Source organism: Artemia franciscana, chromosome 15 (genome assembly GCF_032884065.1).
Source record: "Artemia franciscana chromosome 15, ASM3288406v1, whole genome shotgun sequence".
NCBI lineage: Eukaryota > Metazoa > Arthropoda > Branchiopoda > Anostraca > Artemiidae > Artemia > Artemia franciscana.
In genome coordinates, this window is record NC_088877.1 from 28,184,727 (window position 1) to 28,201,471 (window position 16,745).

The 16,745-nt window shown below is 35.3% G+C and overlaps 1 protein-coding gene across 1 annotated transcript in view; it reads right to left on the reverse strand.

Annotated features, from left to right (window-relative positions):
* LOC136036284 (uncharacterized) overlaps positions 1-16,745 on the reverse strand; it is a 39,363-nt gene extending 22,618 nt beyond the window's left edge. The window contains exon 1 of the mRNA XM_065718429.1: positions 16,548-16,745. Within this exon, the coding sequence (XP_065574501.1) occupies positions 16,548-16,730 (183 nt within the window). The 5' untranslated portion in view covers positions 16,731-16,745. The remainder of the gene's footprint in view (positions 1-16,547) is intronic.

Below are 16,745 nucleotides of genomic sequence, written 5' to 3' on the forward strand. Positions count from 1 at the left end.
AGATCACTCGTACTGTAACTTTGTTCACGATCCAATTCTGCACATGTCGAAACAGCAGCGATACGGTTAGGTGAAGGCATTCCCAAATCCTGAAGAGGTTTGTTTGCCATACGTACGCACAAATCTTCTATAACAACTAAAGTGTAGTTATAAATTTCTGATGTAAAATCAAAAGTCATATCTGACGTATCTAACTGTTTTCGATGGAGTATATCTTCGGACATTTTTGACTTATATTTTTCCCATAACTCTGTAGGAGCTGATGGAGAGCAAGTTGTTAAAATGATGCCAAACAATGCACGAATTTGACTTGGGGTTGACGTTTCGCACGCGTCATTGATGCAGTTATCCCAGTGTTGGTCATTCTCCAATAAATTCAGAGCTTGGCATGCACTACGGTAAGTGTAATGTATAGTACCGTTTACAGTTCTCAAATACTCAAAGGATGTCAGACCGGGTACATTCACCAAAAGCAGGCGTAGAAAGAAGCATTCATGTTGATTGGGGTGAACGGTGTAGAGTCTTCCTATCGTGGTATCTTTGAAGATGGTAGGTTGGCCGTCGACTGACTTACCCTGTTTTCGACGTTCAAATACTTTATTTTTAGTATTCCACGTGTAATACGAAGGCACTTCAGTATGCAGCAGTTTTTTTTGCAAAAGAATCATTTTTGCAAAGCGAAAAGAAGGTTAACTTTATATCCGGTGGATTCAGGGCTCTTTGTTGCACGTTGGTTTCCGAGAAATAAACACGTTGACCATTCTGTAAATGTACCGCTAAGTGAACAACAGCTTGACTACGTTCATGTATCGGAAATGAAAGAATTCGCCAAAAAGCTTCATCACTGCTTATGTATCTTCCAGCCTGATATTGTACGATTTCGTCGATATCTTTGATTTCGGACTGCAAGCCAAAAACTGCCATGTCACTGCCTTTGTTGACGTATTTACATATGTATTTGATTGCCTTTACGGAGCTACAGTACTCAACCTTTATGTGTGCATTAAATGTTTTTGATAATAATGGGGAATATGGAACAACCCACTGGTTATCTACTTCGATGGTGGTACCGTTACGCTTCTTTATTATTGCTGTTTTACCGCCATCTTCAGTAGATCTTCTTCTATATTGTGGGTAACCATCATTGCCAGTAATTGTGTTGGATACTAAAAGTCGAGGATATTGCTTTGTGCACCTTCCTTTGACCATGCATGGTGAATTTTCGTTCAGTGCACCGCAAGGTCCATGTATCATATTTTTTACAATAATATCATGTAACCCCTTATCGACATTTTCATCAGGTATTTCAGCGGAAATCACATCATCAATTTCATTCGAAGTAATTTTTTTATGTGGCCAGATTAGTATATGTGCGTGTGGCAAACCTCGTTTTTGCCATTCCACTGAGTACATCCAGCATCGCACTGACCCAAACACTTCAAGTTTTACTATGTAGTTTATCAGTGATTTCAACTTTTGCCGGAAGACACGGGCCGTAATGTCATGTCTATGAACCGCCGATTGTCCTTGAAGTAAAAGCTGCAGTATCTCGTCCCAAGATTGAATACATGTAAATGTAATAAATTAATCTGGACGACCATAGATACGAACATACGCAATAGCATCTTGAGCATATTCATGCATAGAACGGGGACTGCCAGCATATGACGAAGGTAAAATTGTTAATCTTCCAACGTTTGTGGTATTACCGTCATTTATAACTGCATCTCGCAAATGAATGTATTGTTCAGAGCGGAGCTTGGTCTGATTCAGGCGGATATATAGCACTCATCCCAAATAATAAGTTTGCATTGCTGCAATACTTTACCCATCCCAGATGATTCGGAAATATTGCACGTGGGAGTTTCTGTAGAATGCGAACCCATCCCAGATGATTTTGAAATATTGCACGTGGGTGTTTCTGTAGAATGCAAATTCAGAGGCAATTTCAAAGCGGAATGAGCAGTTCTTCCACCAGGTAGCAATGTTGCGGCTATTCCGGACGACGCAATTGCCAACGCTATATCATTTTTTGATCGAATTGATGCCAGAATCAGTTTTATCACAAACGTTTTACAAGTACCTCCTGGCGCATCCAAAAAGAAAATTTCTCCAACGTTGTTTTCGACAAAATACATTATCGTATCATAAATGTCTTTTTGTTCCGACGTTAACTTGGAAATGTTATTTTGTGCACACGACAATAGATCAATCGTACTGTAACTTTGTTCACGATCCAATTCTACACATGTCGAAACAGCAGCGATACGGTTAGGTGAAGGCATTCCCAAATCCTGAAGAGGTTTGTTTGCCATACGTACGCACAAATCTTCTATAATAACTAAAGTGTAGTTAAATTTCTGATGTAAAATCAAAAGTCATATCTGACGTCTCTAACTGTTTTCGATGGAGTACATCTTCGGACATTTTTGACTTATATTTTTCCCATAACTCTGTAGGAGCTGATGGAGAGCAAGTTGTTAAAATGATGCCAAACAATGCACGAATTTGACTTGGGGTTGACGTTTCGCACGCGTCATTGATGCAGTTATGCTGTTTTACCGCCATCTTCAGTGGATCTTCTTCTATATTTTGGGTAACCATCATTGCCAGTAATTGTGTTGGATATTAAAAGTCGAGGATATTGTTTTGTGCACCTTCCTTTGGCCATGTATGGTGAATTTTCGTTCAATGCACCGCAAGGTCTATGTATCATATTTTTTACAATAATATCATGTAACCCCTTATCGACATTTTCATCAGGTATTTCTGCGGAAATCACATCATAAATTTCGTTCGAAGTAATTTTTTTATGTAGCCAGATTAGTATATGTGCGTGTGGCAAACCTCTTTTTGCCAATTTACTGAGTACATCCAGCATCGCACTGACCCAAACACTTCAAGTTTTACTATGTAGTTTATCAGTGATTTCAACTTTTGCCGGAAGACACGGGCCGTAATGTCATGTCTATGAACCGCCGATTGTCCTTGAAGTAAAAGCTGCAGTATCTCGTCCCAAGATTGATTACATGTAAATGTAATAAATAAATCTGGACGACCATAGAGACGAACATACGCAATAGCATCTTGAGCATATTCATGCATATGACGGGGACTGCCAGCATATGACGAAGGTAAAATTGTTAATCTTCCAACGTTTGTGGTATTACTGTCATTTATAACTGCATCTCGCAAATGAATGTATTGTTCAGAGCGGAGCTTGGTCTGATTCAGGCGGATATATAGCAAACGTTCTGATTCAATTTTAGCATACATATAAACGACGAATTGGTGAAACAAATCACGGCATTTTAAAATATAATTTTCTTCATCCTGCCGAATCATTAGTCTATAGGAATAATAATGCATTCCACTGCATTTCTTATTCATTTCTTTGTTAGTGGCTGGATTCATCAATTTAATATTAAAGTGATAGCCGTCGGCTCCATCCCAAAAAATGACAGGATATTGTAGGGCATCGTAGCATCGATGAGTTTCAGCAATTCTTAACAACTGAGCGTTTCGCTTATGAAGAATAATATCTCGAGGTAAAAACTGATCACCGACCATAACGATTGCCACTTCGTCGATAGTTGGAGCATTGTATCTACGCACATGTTGGCCAGGAGGCGTTTTGTCAGCGGAAATAACAATTTTATGCGTATCAGTAGGCATCAAATCGATGGCTGTTTTGAACAGACGCACTAAATTATTATTTTCGTGGAAAAGATGTTGCAATTGAAAAACGATTGTCCTTTCAACGTTGGGAGAAATTTCGCAACGTGCACTCAATTCAGAATTTCTATCACTGATGAAGTACAATAGTAAAAATTTATGATTCTCGCCTGAGAATGGTAGAAGGGACCCTGCTCTATGATAAATTTGCCCTTTTACTTTGAAAGTAGACGTAAATTGATCTGGATTTTCGATTTGGGCTCCAAACGACGTCATTTGGAAACATGAGTTATATTTTCTGATTTGTGACAAAAAACGCTTAGATTCTGACGTTGTTCCAGTAAGGAAAGTCTTCAATGGCTCTGGTGGTGCAGCCAATAGAGGAAGTTTAACTTTTCCTGAGGCGCAACACATTCCCATTGTTTCACCATTGAATTTCAAGGCCTTGCAATAGGGACAAATTTTAGACATGGTCCCGATTTGAACACATCTACTCAAGCTATAATCATCGACTGGGTTGTACCTGAATGCCAGGCGATAACTTTTAGGTTGCTCTGAGTCCTCGGCACGCTTTCTTTTCTTACTTTCTCTATCAGCAGCAAGCCTGATTTCTTGCTGTTCTTGTGATTCCTCGGCACGCTTTCTTTTCTTACTTTCTCTATCAGAAGCAAGCCTGATTTCTTGCTGTTCTTGTGATTCCTCGGCACGCCTTCTTTTTTCACTTTCTCTTTTAGCAGCACGTCTGGTTTCATGGTGCTCTGGTAGTTCCTCGGCACGCCTTCTTTTTTCACTTTCTCTTTTAGCAGCAAGTCTGCTTTCGCGTTGCTCTGGTAGTTCCTCGGCACGCTTTCTGTTCTTTCTTTCTCTATCAGCCTCAAGCCTGTTTCCTTGCTGTTCTTTTGATTCCTCGGCACGCTTTCTTTTCTGACTTTCCCTATCAGCAGCAAGTTTTTTGGCATAGACTCTTTGAGCATCTTCCTCGGCCGTTGCCATTGTAAGTTCATCAGACATTTTAAAGTTAAACATTATATATATATATATATATATATATATATATATATATATATATATATATATATATATATATATATATATATATATATATATATATATATATATATATATATATATATATATATATATATATATATATACTAGCTGTTGGGGTGGCGCTTCGCGCCACCCCAACACCTAGTTGGTGGGGCGCTTTGCGCCCCCCCAAGCCCCCCCGCGCGCGTAAGTCGTTACGCGCCATTGTAGTTGTGTCCCTGTGTCCCACCTGTGAATAGAGATAGATATAAATATATGTTTTTAACTACGTAAAACATGCGAATATACAACATTCTTCACTGTCCCATTGTCTGTGCATATAAATAGATTGTCAGGTTTACTGACTCTTGAACATGCAACATATAATTGTCCCTGGGAAAAACAATCCGTATTCAGATCTATACCTCATTATTCTAATGATGTGTCCCTGTGTCCCGGTCGTCATTTATATTCCCTGTGTCCCGGTCGTCATTTGTGTCCCGGTGTCCCAGTTTGTAATTTCTCTTTGAGTGTCCCGGTCGTCATTTATATTCCCTGTTTCCCGGTCGTCATTTGTGTCCCGGTGTCCTGGTCTGTAATTTCTATTCGAACAATCCCTGTGTCCCGGTCGTCATTTATATATCCCGCCTGTGCCCCCGGCGTCCCCGTTGTAGTTGTGTCCCTGTGTCCCGGTCGTCATTTATATTCCCTGTGTCCCGGTCGTGATTTGTGTCCGGGTGTCCCAGTCTGTAATTTCTCTTTGAGGTTCCCGGTCGTCACTTATATTCCCTCTGTCTCGGTCTAATGACGTCACCGTCAAAGCAAAAATGACGACAACTAATTTCATGACGTCAGCCGACACAGAAACATGACGTCACCTGATCCACAGATCCACAGACAGACAACTTATTTTTATATATATACTAGCTGTACACCTAGCACCCCAACACCTAGTTGGTGGGGCGCTTCGCGCCCCCCAAGCCCCCCCGCGCGCGTAAGTCGTTACGCGCCATATTAGTTACGCGCCATTGTAGTTGTGTCCCTGTGTCACACCTGTGAATATAGATAGATTTATATATATGTGTTTCAAACTACGTAAAAATTGCGAATATACAACATTTTTGGCTTTCCAACTACTGGGAGCTTTCCGTTTCCAATTGCCAGCAATTGATCTGAAAATGTTTGACCAGAGTCATCGTTTTGCAATCGGACACGCATATTTGTAGTTAATTTTAATATTTTTACGTGTGCCCATAAATTAGAATTTTCAGGCAAGCATTCATTTCGTCTGCAGGAGTTAAACTACGTAAAAATTGCGAATATACAACATTCTTGGCTTTCCCATTGTCTGTGCATATACAAAGCCGTATGTACTAATAATGACGTCATATGCAAACGCTCTTTTTTACAAACAAACAAACATGCATACACACAACTCGTTTTTATATAGATAGATAGATAGATAGATACAATACAAATTAACTGCGTAAAACTTGCGAATATACAACATTCTTCGCTGTCCAATTGTCGCTGCATATAAATAGATTGTCAGGTTTACCGACCCTCGAACATGCAACGTACAATTGTCCATGGGAAAAAAATCAGTATTAAGATATATACCACATTTTTCTAATGATTGACCTTGAGCTTTGTTAATGGTGATTGCAAATGCTAATCGAATTGGGAATTGCAATCTTTTAAATTGAAAAGGCAGATCTGTTGGAATCATGGAAATGCGAGGAATAAGAACAGCCTCACCCTCAAAAGGCCCTGTCAAGATTGTGGCCTCTATTAGGTTTTCCATTGTTTTTTTTTACGGCAAGTCGCGTGCCATTGCAAAGCTTTGGTGGGTTGATATTTCTTAAAAGTATTATTGGTACGCCTATTTTTAGTTGTAGCACGTGTGGTGGAAACCCTGAAAGATTTTATGTGTGCATTAAATGTTTTTGATAATAATGGGGAATATGGAACAACCCACTGGTTATCTACTTCGATGGTGGTACCGTTGCCATTGTAGGTTCTTCAGTCATTTTACAATTAGAAATTTCTCTTTCAACGGTGTTCTTACAATTAAAAAGTTTGTCTTTGAACGATATTCTTAAATACCTGTGTCCCGGTCGTCATTTGTGTCCCTGTATCCCAGTCTGTAATTTCTCTTTGAGTGTCCCGGTCGTTATTTATATTCCCTCTGTCCCGGTCGTCATTTGTGTCCCGGTCTGTAATTTCTCTTTGAGTGTTTTTTCTTTTTAGTATTTTTTAGTTTTTTACATTTTTTCTTTTTCAGTTTTCTTTTTCTTCTTTATTTTTCAGCTTCACTATGAAATACATATCGCCGAACCTTTGTTTTTTTAACTAAAATCTGGTAGGCATTGATGACCTTACCCAAGTCAAAATCCCAAACCCAATCATCATCGCTATCATTTTCAGTTTCGATATGTTTTGACTCTCGCTGTCCAGGTGGATCTTCATCTAACTGCGCGGTTTTGCGTTCTTTAGCCTCAAGCGTGTTTCCTTGCTGTTCTTTTGATTCCTCGGCACGCTTTCTTTTCTGACTTTCTCTATCAGCAGCAAGTTTTTTGGCATAGACTCTTTGAGCATCTTCATCGGCTTTTGCCATTGTAAGTTCATCAGTCATTTTAAACTTAAACATTAATAGATTTGTACGTGAACATATTTCTTAAATATCTTGAATGACGTCACCGTCAAAGCAAAAATGACGACAACTAATTTCATGACGTCAGCCGACACAGAAAAATGACGTCACCTGATCCACAGACAGACAGACAGACAACTTATTTTTATATATATATAAGATACTAGCTGTTGGGGTGGCGCTTCGCGCCACCCCAACACCTAGTTGGTGGGGGCGCTTCGCGCCCCCCCCCAAGCCCCCCCGCGCGCGTAAGTCGTTACGCGCCATAATAGTTACGCGCCATCGTAGTTGTGTCCCTATGTCCCACCTGTGAATATAGATATATATATATATATATATATATATATATATATATATATATATATATATATATATATATATATATATATATATATATATATATATATATATATATATGGTTTTAACTACGTAAAACTTGCGAATATACAACATTCTTTGCTGTCCCATTGTCTTTGCATATAAATAGATTGTCAGGTTTACCGACTCTTGAACATGCAACATATAATGGTCCATGGGAAAACAATCTGTATTCAGATCTATACCTCATGATTCTAATGATTGCCCTTGAGCTTTGTTGATGGTGATTGCTAATCGACCATTCCCTGCCCCGGTGTCCCGGTCGTCATTTATATCCCCCTGTTTCCCCCGGTGTCCCCGTTGTAGTTGTGTCCCTGTGTCCCGGTCGTCATTTATATTCTCTGTGTCCCGGTCGTCATTTGTATCCCGGTGTCCCGGTCTGTATATACATTCGTTTTTTAGTTTTGTTTTTCTCCTTTATTTTTTTCCTTTTTTTTCTTTTTTAGTTTATTTAGATTTTTAGATTTTTTAGTTTTTTTATTAGTTTTTAGTTTTTTTTTCTTTTTAGTTTTTTTGTAGTTTTTACCTTCTTTTTAGTTTTGTTAGTTTTTTTTTCACTTATGTCCTGGTCGTCATTTATACTCCCTGTGTCCCGGTGCTTTGTTGATTGCTAATCGAACATTCCTTTTGTCCTGGTCGCTTTCTCTTTGAGTGTCGTCATTTATTTTTTTCTTTTTTAGTTCTTTTAGTTTTTACCTTTTTTAGTTTTTTTTTAGTTTTTTAGATGAAATTTTTTTTTAGTTTTTTCCTTTTTTTCTTTTTCGTTTTTTATTGTTTTTTACCTTTATTTTAGCTTATTTTTCAGTTTTTTCCTTTTTTTTAGTTTTTTTTATTTTTTATTTTTTTTAGTTTTTTACCTTTTTTAGTTTTTTTAGTTTTTTAGCTTTTTTACTTTTTTTTATTAGTTTTTAGTTTTTTTTGTAGTTTTTGCCTTTTTTTAGTTTTTTCAGTTTTTTTTTTTAGTTTTTTATTGGTTTTTACCTTTATTTTAGCTTATTTTTCAGTTTTTTCCTTTTTTTTAGTTTTTTTTAGTTTTTTACCTTTTTTTAGTTTTTTTAGTTTTTTTTAGTTTTTTAGCTTTTTTATTTTTTTTATTAGTTTTTAGTTTTTTTTTGTAGTTTTTGCCTTTTTTTAGTTTTTTTAGTTTTTTAGCTTTTTTTATTAGTTTTTAGTGTTTTTTGTAGTTTTTGCCTTTTTTTAGTTTTTTTAGTTTTTTAGCTTTTTTATTTTTTCTATTAGTTTTTAGTTTTTTTTGTAGTTAGTTTTTTTAGTTTTTTACCTTTTTTTAGTTTTTTTAGTTTTTTTAGTTTTTTAGCTTTTTTATTCTTTTTATTAGTTTTTAGTTTTTTTTGTAGTTTTTGCCTTTTTTTAGTTTTTTTAGTTTTTTAGCTTTTTTATTAGTTTTTAGTTTTTTTTTGTAGTTTTTGCCTTTTTTTAGTTTTTTTAGTTTTTTAGCTTTTTTATTTTTTTTATTAGTTTTTAGTTTTTTTTGCAGTTTTTGCCTGTTTTTAGTTTTTTCAGTTTTGACGTCACCTGATCCAGTTTTTTCAGGTGACGTCACCTGATCCAAATAGATTGTCAGGTTTACCGACTCTTGAACATGCAACATATAATGGTCCATGGGAAAACAATCTGTATTCAGATCTATACCTCATGATTCTAATGATTGCCCTTGAGCTTTGTTGATGGTGATTGCTAATCGACCATTCCCTGTCCCGGTGTCCCGGTCGTCATTTATATCCCCCTGTTTCCCCCGGTGTCCCCGTTGTAGTTGTGTCCCTGTGTCCCGGTCGTCATTTATATTCCCTGTGTCCCGGTCGTCATTTGTATCCCGGTGTCCCGGTCTGTATATACATTCGTTTTTTAGTTTTGTTTTTCTCCTTTATTTTTTTCCTTTTTTTTTCTTTTTTAGTTTATTTAGATTTTTAGATTTTTTTGTTTTTTTATTAGTTTTTAGTTTTTTTTCTTTTTAGTTTTTTTGTAGTTTTTACCTTCTTTTTAGTTTTGTTAGTTTTTTTTTTTACTTATGTCCTGGTCGTCATTTATACTCCCTGTGTCCCGGTGCTTTGTTGATTGCTAATCGAACATTCCTTTTGTCCTGGTCGCTTGCTCTTTGAGTGTCGTCATTTATTTTTTTCTTTTTTAGTTCTTTTAGTTTTTACCTTTTTTAGTTTTTTTTAGTTTTTTAGATGAAATTTTTTTTTTTGTTTTTTCCTTTTTTTCTTTTTAGTTTTTTATTGGTTTTTACCTTTATTTTAGCTTATTTTTCAGTTTTTTCCTTTTTTTTATTTTTTATTTATTTTTTATTTTTTTTTAGTTTTTTACCTTTTTTTAGTTTTTTTAGTTTTTTTAGTTTTTTAGCTTTTTTACTTTTTTTATTAGTTTTCAGTTTTTTTTTGTAGTTTTTGCCTTTTTTTAGTTTTTTCAGTTTTGACGTCACCTGATCCAGTTTTTTCAGGTGACGTCACCTGATCCACGATCCACAGATCCACAGACAACTTATTTTTATATATATAGATATATAGATGTATATATATATATATATATATATATATATATATATATATATATATATATATATATATACATATATATATATATATATATATATATATATATATATATATATATATATATATATATATATAAATGTAGTGTCTGTCCTCTGTTACACTGTCTTCTATAAAAAAAAAAGAAAAAAACAACACCAGGACGAAACACAGGAGCAACGCAAAACTAGGCTTGTGGCTCAAAGAAAAATGGCCAGATTAGGAATGTCCAATTTACGTCAACGAAGACGTATATATGTTTTTAACTACGTAAAACATGCGAATATACAACATTCTTCGCTGTCCCATTGTCTGTGCATATAAATAGATTGTCAGGTTTACTGACTCTTGAACATGCAACATATAATTGTCCATGGGAAATACAATCCGTATTCAGATCTATGCCTCATTATTCTAATGATGTATCCCTGTGTCCCGGTCGTCATTTATATTCCCTGTGTCCCGGTCGTCATTTGTGTCCCGGTGTCCCAGTTTGTAATTTCTCTTTGAGTGTCCCGGTCGTCATTTATATTCCCTGTGTCCCGGTGTCCCGGTCGTCATTTGCCCCCGGCGTCCCCGTTGTAGTTGTGTCCCTGTGTCCCGGTCGTCATTTATATTCCCTGTGTCCCGGTCGTGATTTGTGTCCGGGTGTCCCAGTCTGTAATTACTTTTTGAGGTTCCCGGTCGTCATTTGTGTCCCGGTATGTAATTTCATCAGTTGAAAAACGTGACGTCAGTCAACAAACAACTTCATGACGCATACAGCTCCTGAATTGAAGCGTTTTTTATCAAACATCAGGAAATGCCATCAATTGTTTCACCAATACATTGTTGATATGTCTGCAAAGATTGAGCTACGGACGAAATGAATACTTGCCTGAAAAATTCTTATTTATGGGCACAAGTAAATACATTATAATTAACTATACATATGCGTGTCTGATTGCAAAACGATCACTCTGGTGAAATATTTTCAGATCAATTGCTGGCGACTGGAAACGGAAAACTCCCAGTTGACTCAATTTCAGGACATATACAACTGCCTCCTGAATTCTGTAATTTAGTGACGTCAAAAAATGATTAGGTTGTAAAGGTATTTCCAAATATTCTAACCAATCATAAAAATCACAAATGGACAAGTGAACAAGCGATTCTGGCAGCCGAGAACAAAGACGTCCACGAAATCAACAATATTATTCTGACCAAGATTCGAGACCAGGCAGTCATTTACAAGTCAGTCGACACAGTTCTGGAATCAAATGAAGTGGTTAACCATCCATCAGAATTTTTAAATTCCCTAAATCCCCACGGGCTTCCACCACATGAGCTATAACAAAAATAAGCGTAATAATAATCATGTTGCAATATATTAACCCACCAAAGCTTTGCAACAGCATGCAGAGTCGGTAAACCAGACAATCTATTTATATGCACAGACAATGGGACTATGAAGAATGTTGTATATCCACAAGTTTTACGCAGTTAAAAATCAACACCTTGCATACGTGTTGCTTTAGGGGGGGGGGGTTAGGCTTGCAGGTCAGAGAGAAATTACCAAAAGAAAGTATGTCAATGTATTACAAGAGCACGTGAAACCAGGCTTGAGACTGAAAGAGAAAGTAAAAAAAAGAATGTGTGTCAAGGAATTAACAGAGTATATCAGAGGAATTACCAGTTGCATATCTGCAAGTTTTCCGCAGTTAAAGATTAGCACCTTGCACACGTATTGATGGGGCACATCGCAGAAAAAAAAATAAAGAAAAAAAAGTAAAAAAAAGAAGAAAAAAAAACTAAAAAAAGGATAACTAAAAAAATAAAAATAAAATGAAGAAAAACACTAAAAAAACTAAAAAACTAAAAAAATGAGTCCAAGCCAATTCAGCCCCAGATTTTGCATACAGGTCCAGTGGACATTGTCCATCACACATCAGCCCAAAATCAATCCAATTCTTTCATCCCTTTGTTCTATGACTATCTACCTTAGTTCTGCACAACGAGTTCTACCTTAGTTCTGTTGATGCGTGACGGACAATGTTCACTTGACTTGCATACAAAATATGGGACTGAACTTGCTTGGACTCGCAGGCAAACAAGTGAAACTTAAGCCTAATAGGCTTGGCCTTCATTTGTGCCATTCATTCAGGGAAGGACAGTTCTGACTTTCTCTCGAGATTTCGTTAATAAGAAATGACCTATTTCCATGAAAAATGCAGAAAACTAGCTAATTCATATGATTTATTCAGAAAAGCACAGTTCTCATTTCTCCATAGATTTTGCTGCCAAAAAAGGACTCAATCTAAATAAAGCATTCTGAACTGAATGATGTCTGGAGTACCACAGGTTTGATTATCAAGTAAATAATCAATAGGTAACATAAAGGAAACAGAAAGAGATTTTTGCCTATCCATCTCAAAGAACTTAACAAAATGTTTCCTGTTGTATAGAAACCACATTATCCAGCTAGTTGCATATGCATTAATATTAAAGTTTGAACACTTACAGAAAGATTTATGTGAAATACTTTGCCAGAAGCCTCAGCAAGGTCAAGAAATAGTATACCTACACAAAGTCTCTCAATATGCAGTTTAGTTACACAAGAATCAAAAGGATTGGTTTTAACATTTTCCCCAGAGCAGGAACCATGTTGATTAGTCTATTTGATAACGAATGTTCAACATGAAGGTGATGAAGACATTTACAACACCTGTATTCACAATACACTTATGAGGTTAAGCACCTATTTTGGTTAATTTTACTGGTTGGTAATTACTCACTACATCTGTGGAGCCACTTTTGTGAATTGCAGTGTTATAAGACTTGTCTAGTAAAAAAACTGTGTTATTAATTGTCTACTTGATCTTTGGGCTTTTTTTTTTTTTTTTTTTTTTTTTTTTTTTTTTTTTTAACAATATTTGGAGACATATACAATCCCTTCTTAATTTACCCCTGAAATCTTTATGGATTTCTAATTTCATTTCACTTTTTTTTTTATTTGTGCATGATAGCCTACATCAATCCTTTCTGAATGATTAGAAAATATCTTTAACAGGCCACACTAAACAGTAGACTTTCTGGCTTGTGCTCCTACTTTACAAAAGAATGCTGAGTTGTTGCACTGAACAGTATGAAGTTAATTCCTGCTGTATCAGAATCTCTTGGGCTCTTGGGTATGTGAACAATGTAGTAAAATTTAACTTGGAAACTACCAACTACAACAACAGCATTCTTATCAGCAAAGCTTTGTTTGATAAGAACGGATTTGTTTAGATGCATCCAGTTTATTCCATAATAGTCATACTGTACAATTTTGGGCAGGGGGGTGGGTAGGAATATTATTCAATTGTATTGAAAATCTGCCTAATTTTGCATTCTACAGAGCTTAAACCATCCTGACTCTCATCCTGGTACAAACTTGAATATGGACACATTTTTATTAGCCATTTAAAAAAAATAAGAATTTTACTGTAATAAATTTTGTTGTAACTGCTTGTTGTAAAAATAAATTCATTTTGATCTTATTTATTAGAGAGTTCTGTTTTGTTGTTAAAAAATAAACAAAATAGGACATAAAAACTATCGCAATCATATTTTTTGACTGATTGAGTTTATACTGGTTCTGAGGATTTAATTGAGGTGTCTTCATGACCTGAAACTTTAAAGAAGATCAGTACAAAAAATTAAATATTTAGGAATTAGAATAATCATAACATAATTTTTGCAGCCACGTTTGTTGACTGATTGAGCTAATCCTAGTTTGGAAATTTTATTTGAGGTATTTTCAGGACTTGTAACTTTAAAAAAGATCAATATAGATAAAAAGAATATTTCACAATAAGAATAAATATGGTAATGCTTTTCCTCCAAATTTATTACCCTTTATAAGACCCCCTCCCTAAGTGAAAATATAAATATACTTCACTCCTTCTACCTTGTCTAATATTCTCTTGAAGTTACAACTGGGTGTCTTAAGCTGTTCATTTTCATTCCAAATACATTGCAGATATAGTATTTTGATAGTCTGGATACATATAATGTCATTTGATTTAGTTCCCATCTTTCCCCCAAAACTAAGTTCAGTGTCCGTTTTCACTTCCCCCTCAACCTCTTCAACATTCCCTAAAAGTTTCAATTTAATACCAAAAGCTGTTTCCAAGATTCATTCCAATAAATGCTAATTTGACAACATGGCAGCTCATAGTATGAATAATAAGTCTTATAGGAGCAGTGCAAAAACAATATTTATGCATGGATTGGAGTCACAAATCAGTCAGGCCTTCCTGATTTCCCAAAAAACAAAGTTGAATTTCTCTTGCCCAACAATCTCTCTTTCTCTCTCCAAAAGGGTCTGAAAGTTTTAATTTCACCCCCAAGCCATTTCAAAGGTAATGCTGACATGCTGTTTTATTAACCTGAATACATAGAGTGTCTTTCAAATTACCCCCCATTTCCTAGTCAAAATTGAACAGAGCTACAGAGCTTACACCACCTGAGCCACCCACCCTTTTAGCCATCAAACATGCCTGATTGGCAATAAATCTAGTGACACCCAGCAATGAAACCAAACTATCATGTATGCATGTAAATATTGATGATCCACTCATGATTTGTGACATGAATATCAAGTGAATGTTGTCTGGCAACATCTATAGGTTCTTCAATCTTAGTTGCTAGAAGATACAATTTAAGGTAATTTTAGCTAATATTGCCTCAAAGTTATAATTAGAGCCTTTAAGCAATTCCCAAAATACTGGAAATAACTTAAGCAATCAGGTGCACATATCCTTGTTTGATTTACTCAAATACATATTTTGTTTCCTGAGTACACTCTTGTGAACATTAACTGATGTGATCTCTTTTGTTACTTAAAAATGGTCCTAAATATTATGACTTATGTTTAAACAAGTCCTCTCAATATATTATATGAGCACTGACTTCATTCTCTGAAAAACAGACAAAGAGTTGCTGTTCATGGAAGAAAGGTGAATTTCCTTGTTATATTACATGTGGACTGTAATAATACAAATCATGCTTTGATAAAAATTCTTGGAAAGGGGTTAGGTTAGGAAAATGGGCAAAATTATAGCAGTTCATATAATTTGCTTTCCTATGAAGTGAATAGACCACTTAATGCCTTTTTTATGCTTTTTATGAATATAATAATTGCTTCTACCTTAAATTGAGATTTAAGCACTTTTTGAGTTCTTAAAAATGACAAATTTTCAAAAAATTATGACTGTTCATATAACTGACTTATCAATAAAGCAAACATACCACTTGATGCCTTTTTTTATGTTCTTTACTAATATAGTAGTCAATTCTACCACAAATTCAAATTAAAACACTTTTTGGGCTCTTAAAAATGACAAATTTTAATTAAAGTATGACTTATCATTTGTTTTCTACAAAATAATACAAGGTTTTCTCAGCATCATCTTTTCCACCATTTTTGAAAAAATAATCCTACATTTTCTCAGTGCTAGAATTATTTATAATAAGGTTAGTTTAGGTTAGGTTAAAAAGTGATTAAATTTGAATTTGAGGTAGAAGCAATTATTATATTCATAAAGAGCATAAAAAGGGCATCAAGTGATATGTTCACTTTATTGGTAAGCCAGTTATATGAACTGCTATAATTTTACTGGAAAATGAAACTTTCAGGGATGGGTCTAGAGGCTAAAGTATATCCCTGAAAGGTATTTTAAAGTACTCACCTCTACTCCTTCTCCCTCTAGAGGGCCCTGAAATTTGCCTACATGACATTTTGATTTTTTGAAATTGATATTTTGACCTATTGAATTTTTGGCAAAACAACATTTTACCTTAATTTGCAGTTACAAGTCGCTTTTTCTCTGCCTTTAGTTCTGAAAATGCAATTCCTGTTATTTGAGTACAATTCTGAGCCATATTAATTTTTGTTTTCAAAATTTAAGAAATGTATTTGCATATCTTTAAAACCTTATAAATTGGGATTGAGCAAAGTTGTGAAGCTGAAAACAATTTTGTAGTACTTCATTCAAGCAGAAGATCTATTTTGCAAGAATTCAGTTTTATAACACATATATTTTAAAAGGTCATCAATGATCAGGACCCTCTAGAGGGAGATAGAGTGGAGGTAGGTATTACAAAATACCTTCCCAGGACATACTTTAGCCTGTAGACCCATCCCTGAAAGTTTCATTTTCCTAACCTAACCCCTTTCCAAGATAGCAAGAAGGCACTAAACTAGAATTTTACCAAAAGGAATCATAAGTAAATAAGCTCACCTGTCTACATTTTACAAGATGAATTTGAAAACGCAGCGGACGGACCAAGTGATGTGGGTTATATGGACAGACCCAGTCACCATTCTTTAAAACTGTCACTCCTAGCATGTTGTGACTTTGAATTTTTTTGGGTAGAAAAACGGGGTAGGACGATTTCCAATTGATCCGTTTGACCATTTCCATATTCTCCTTGAAGCA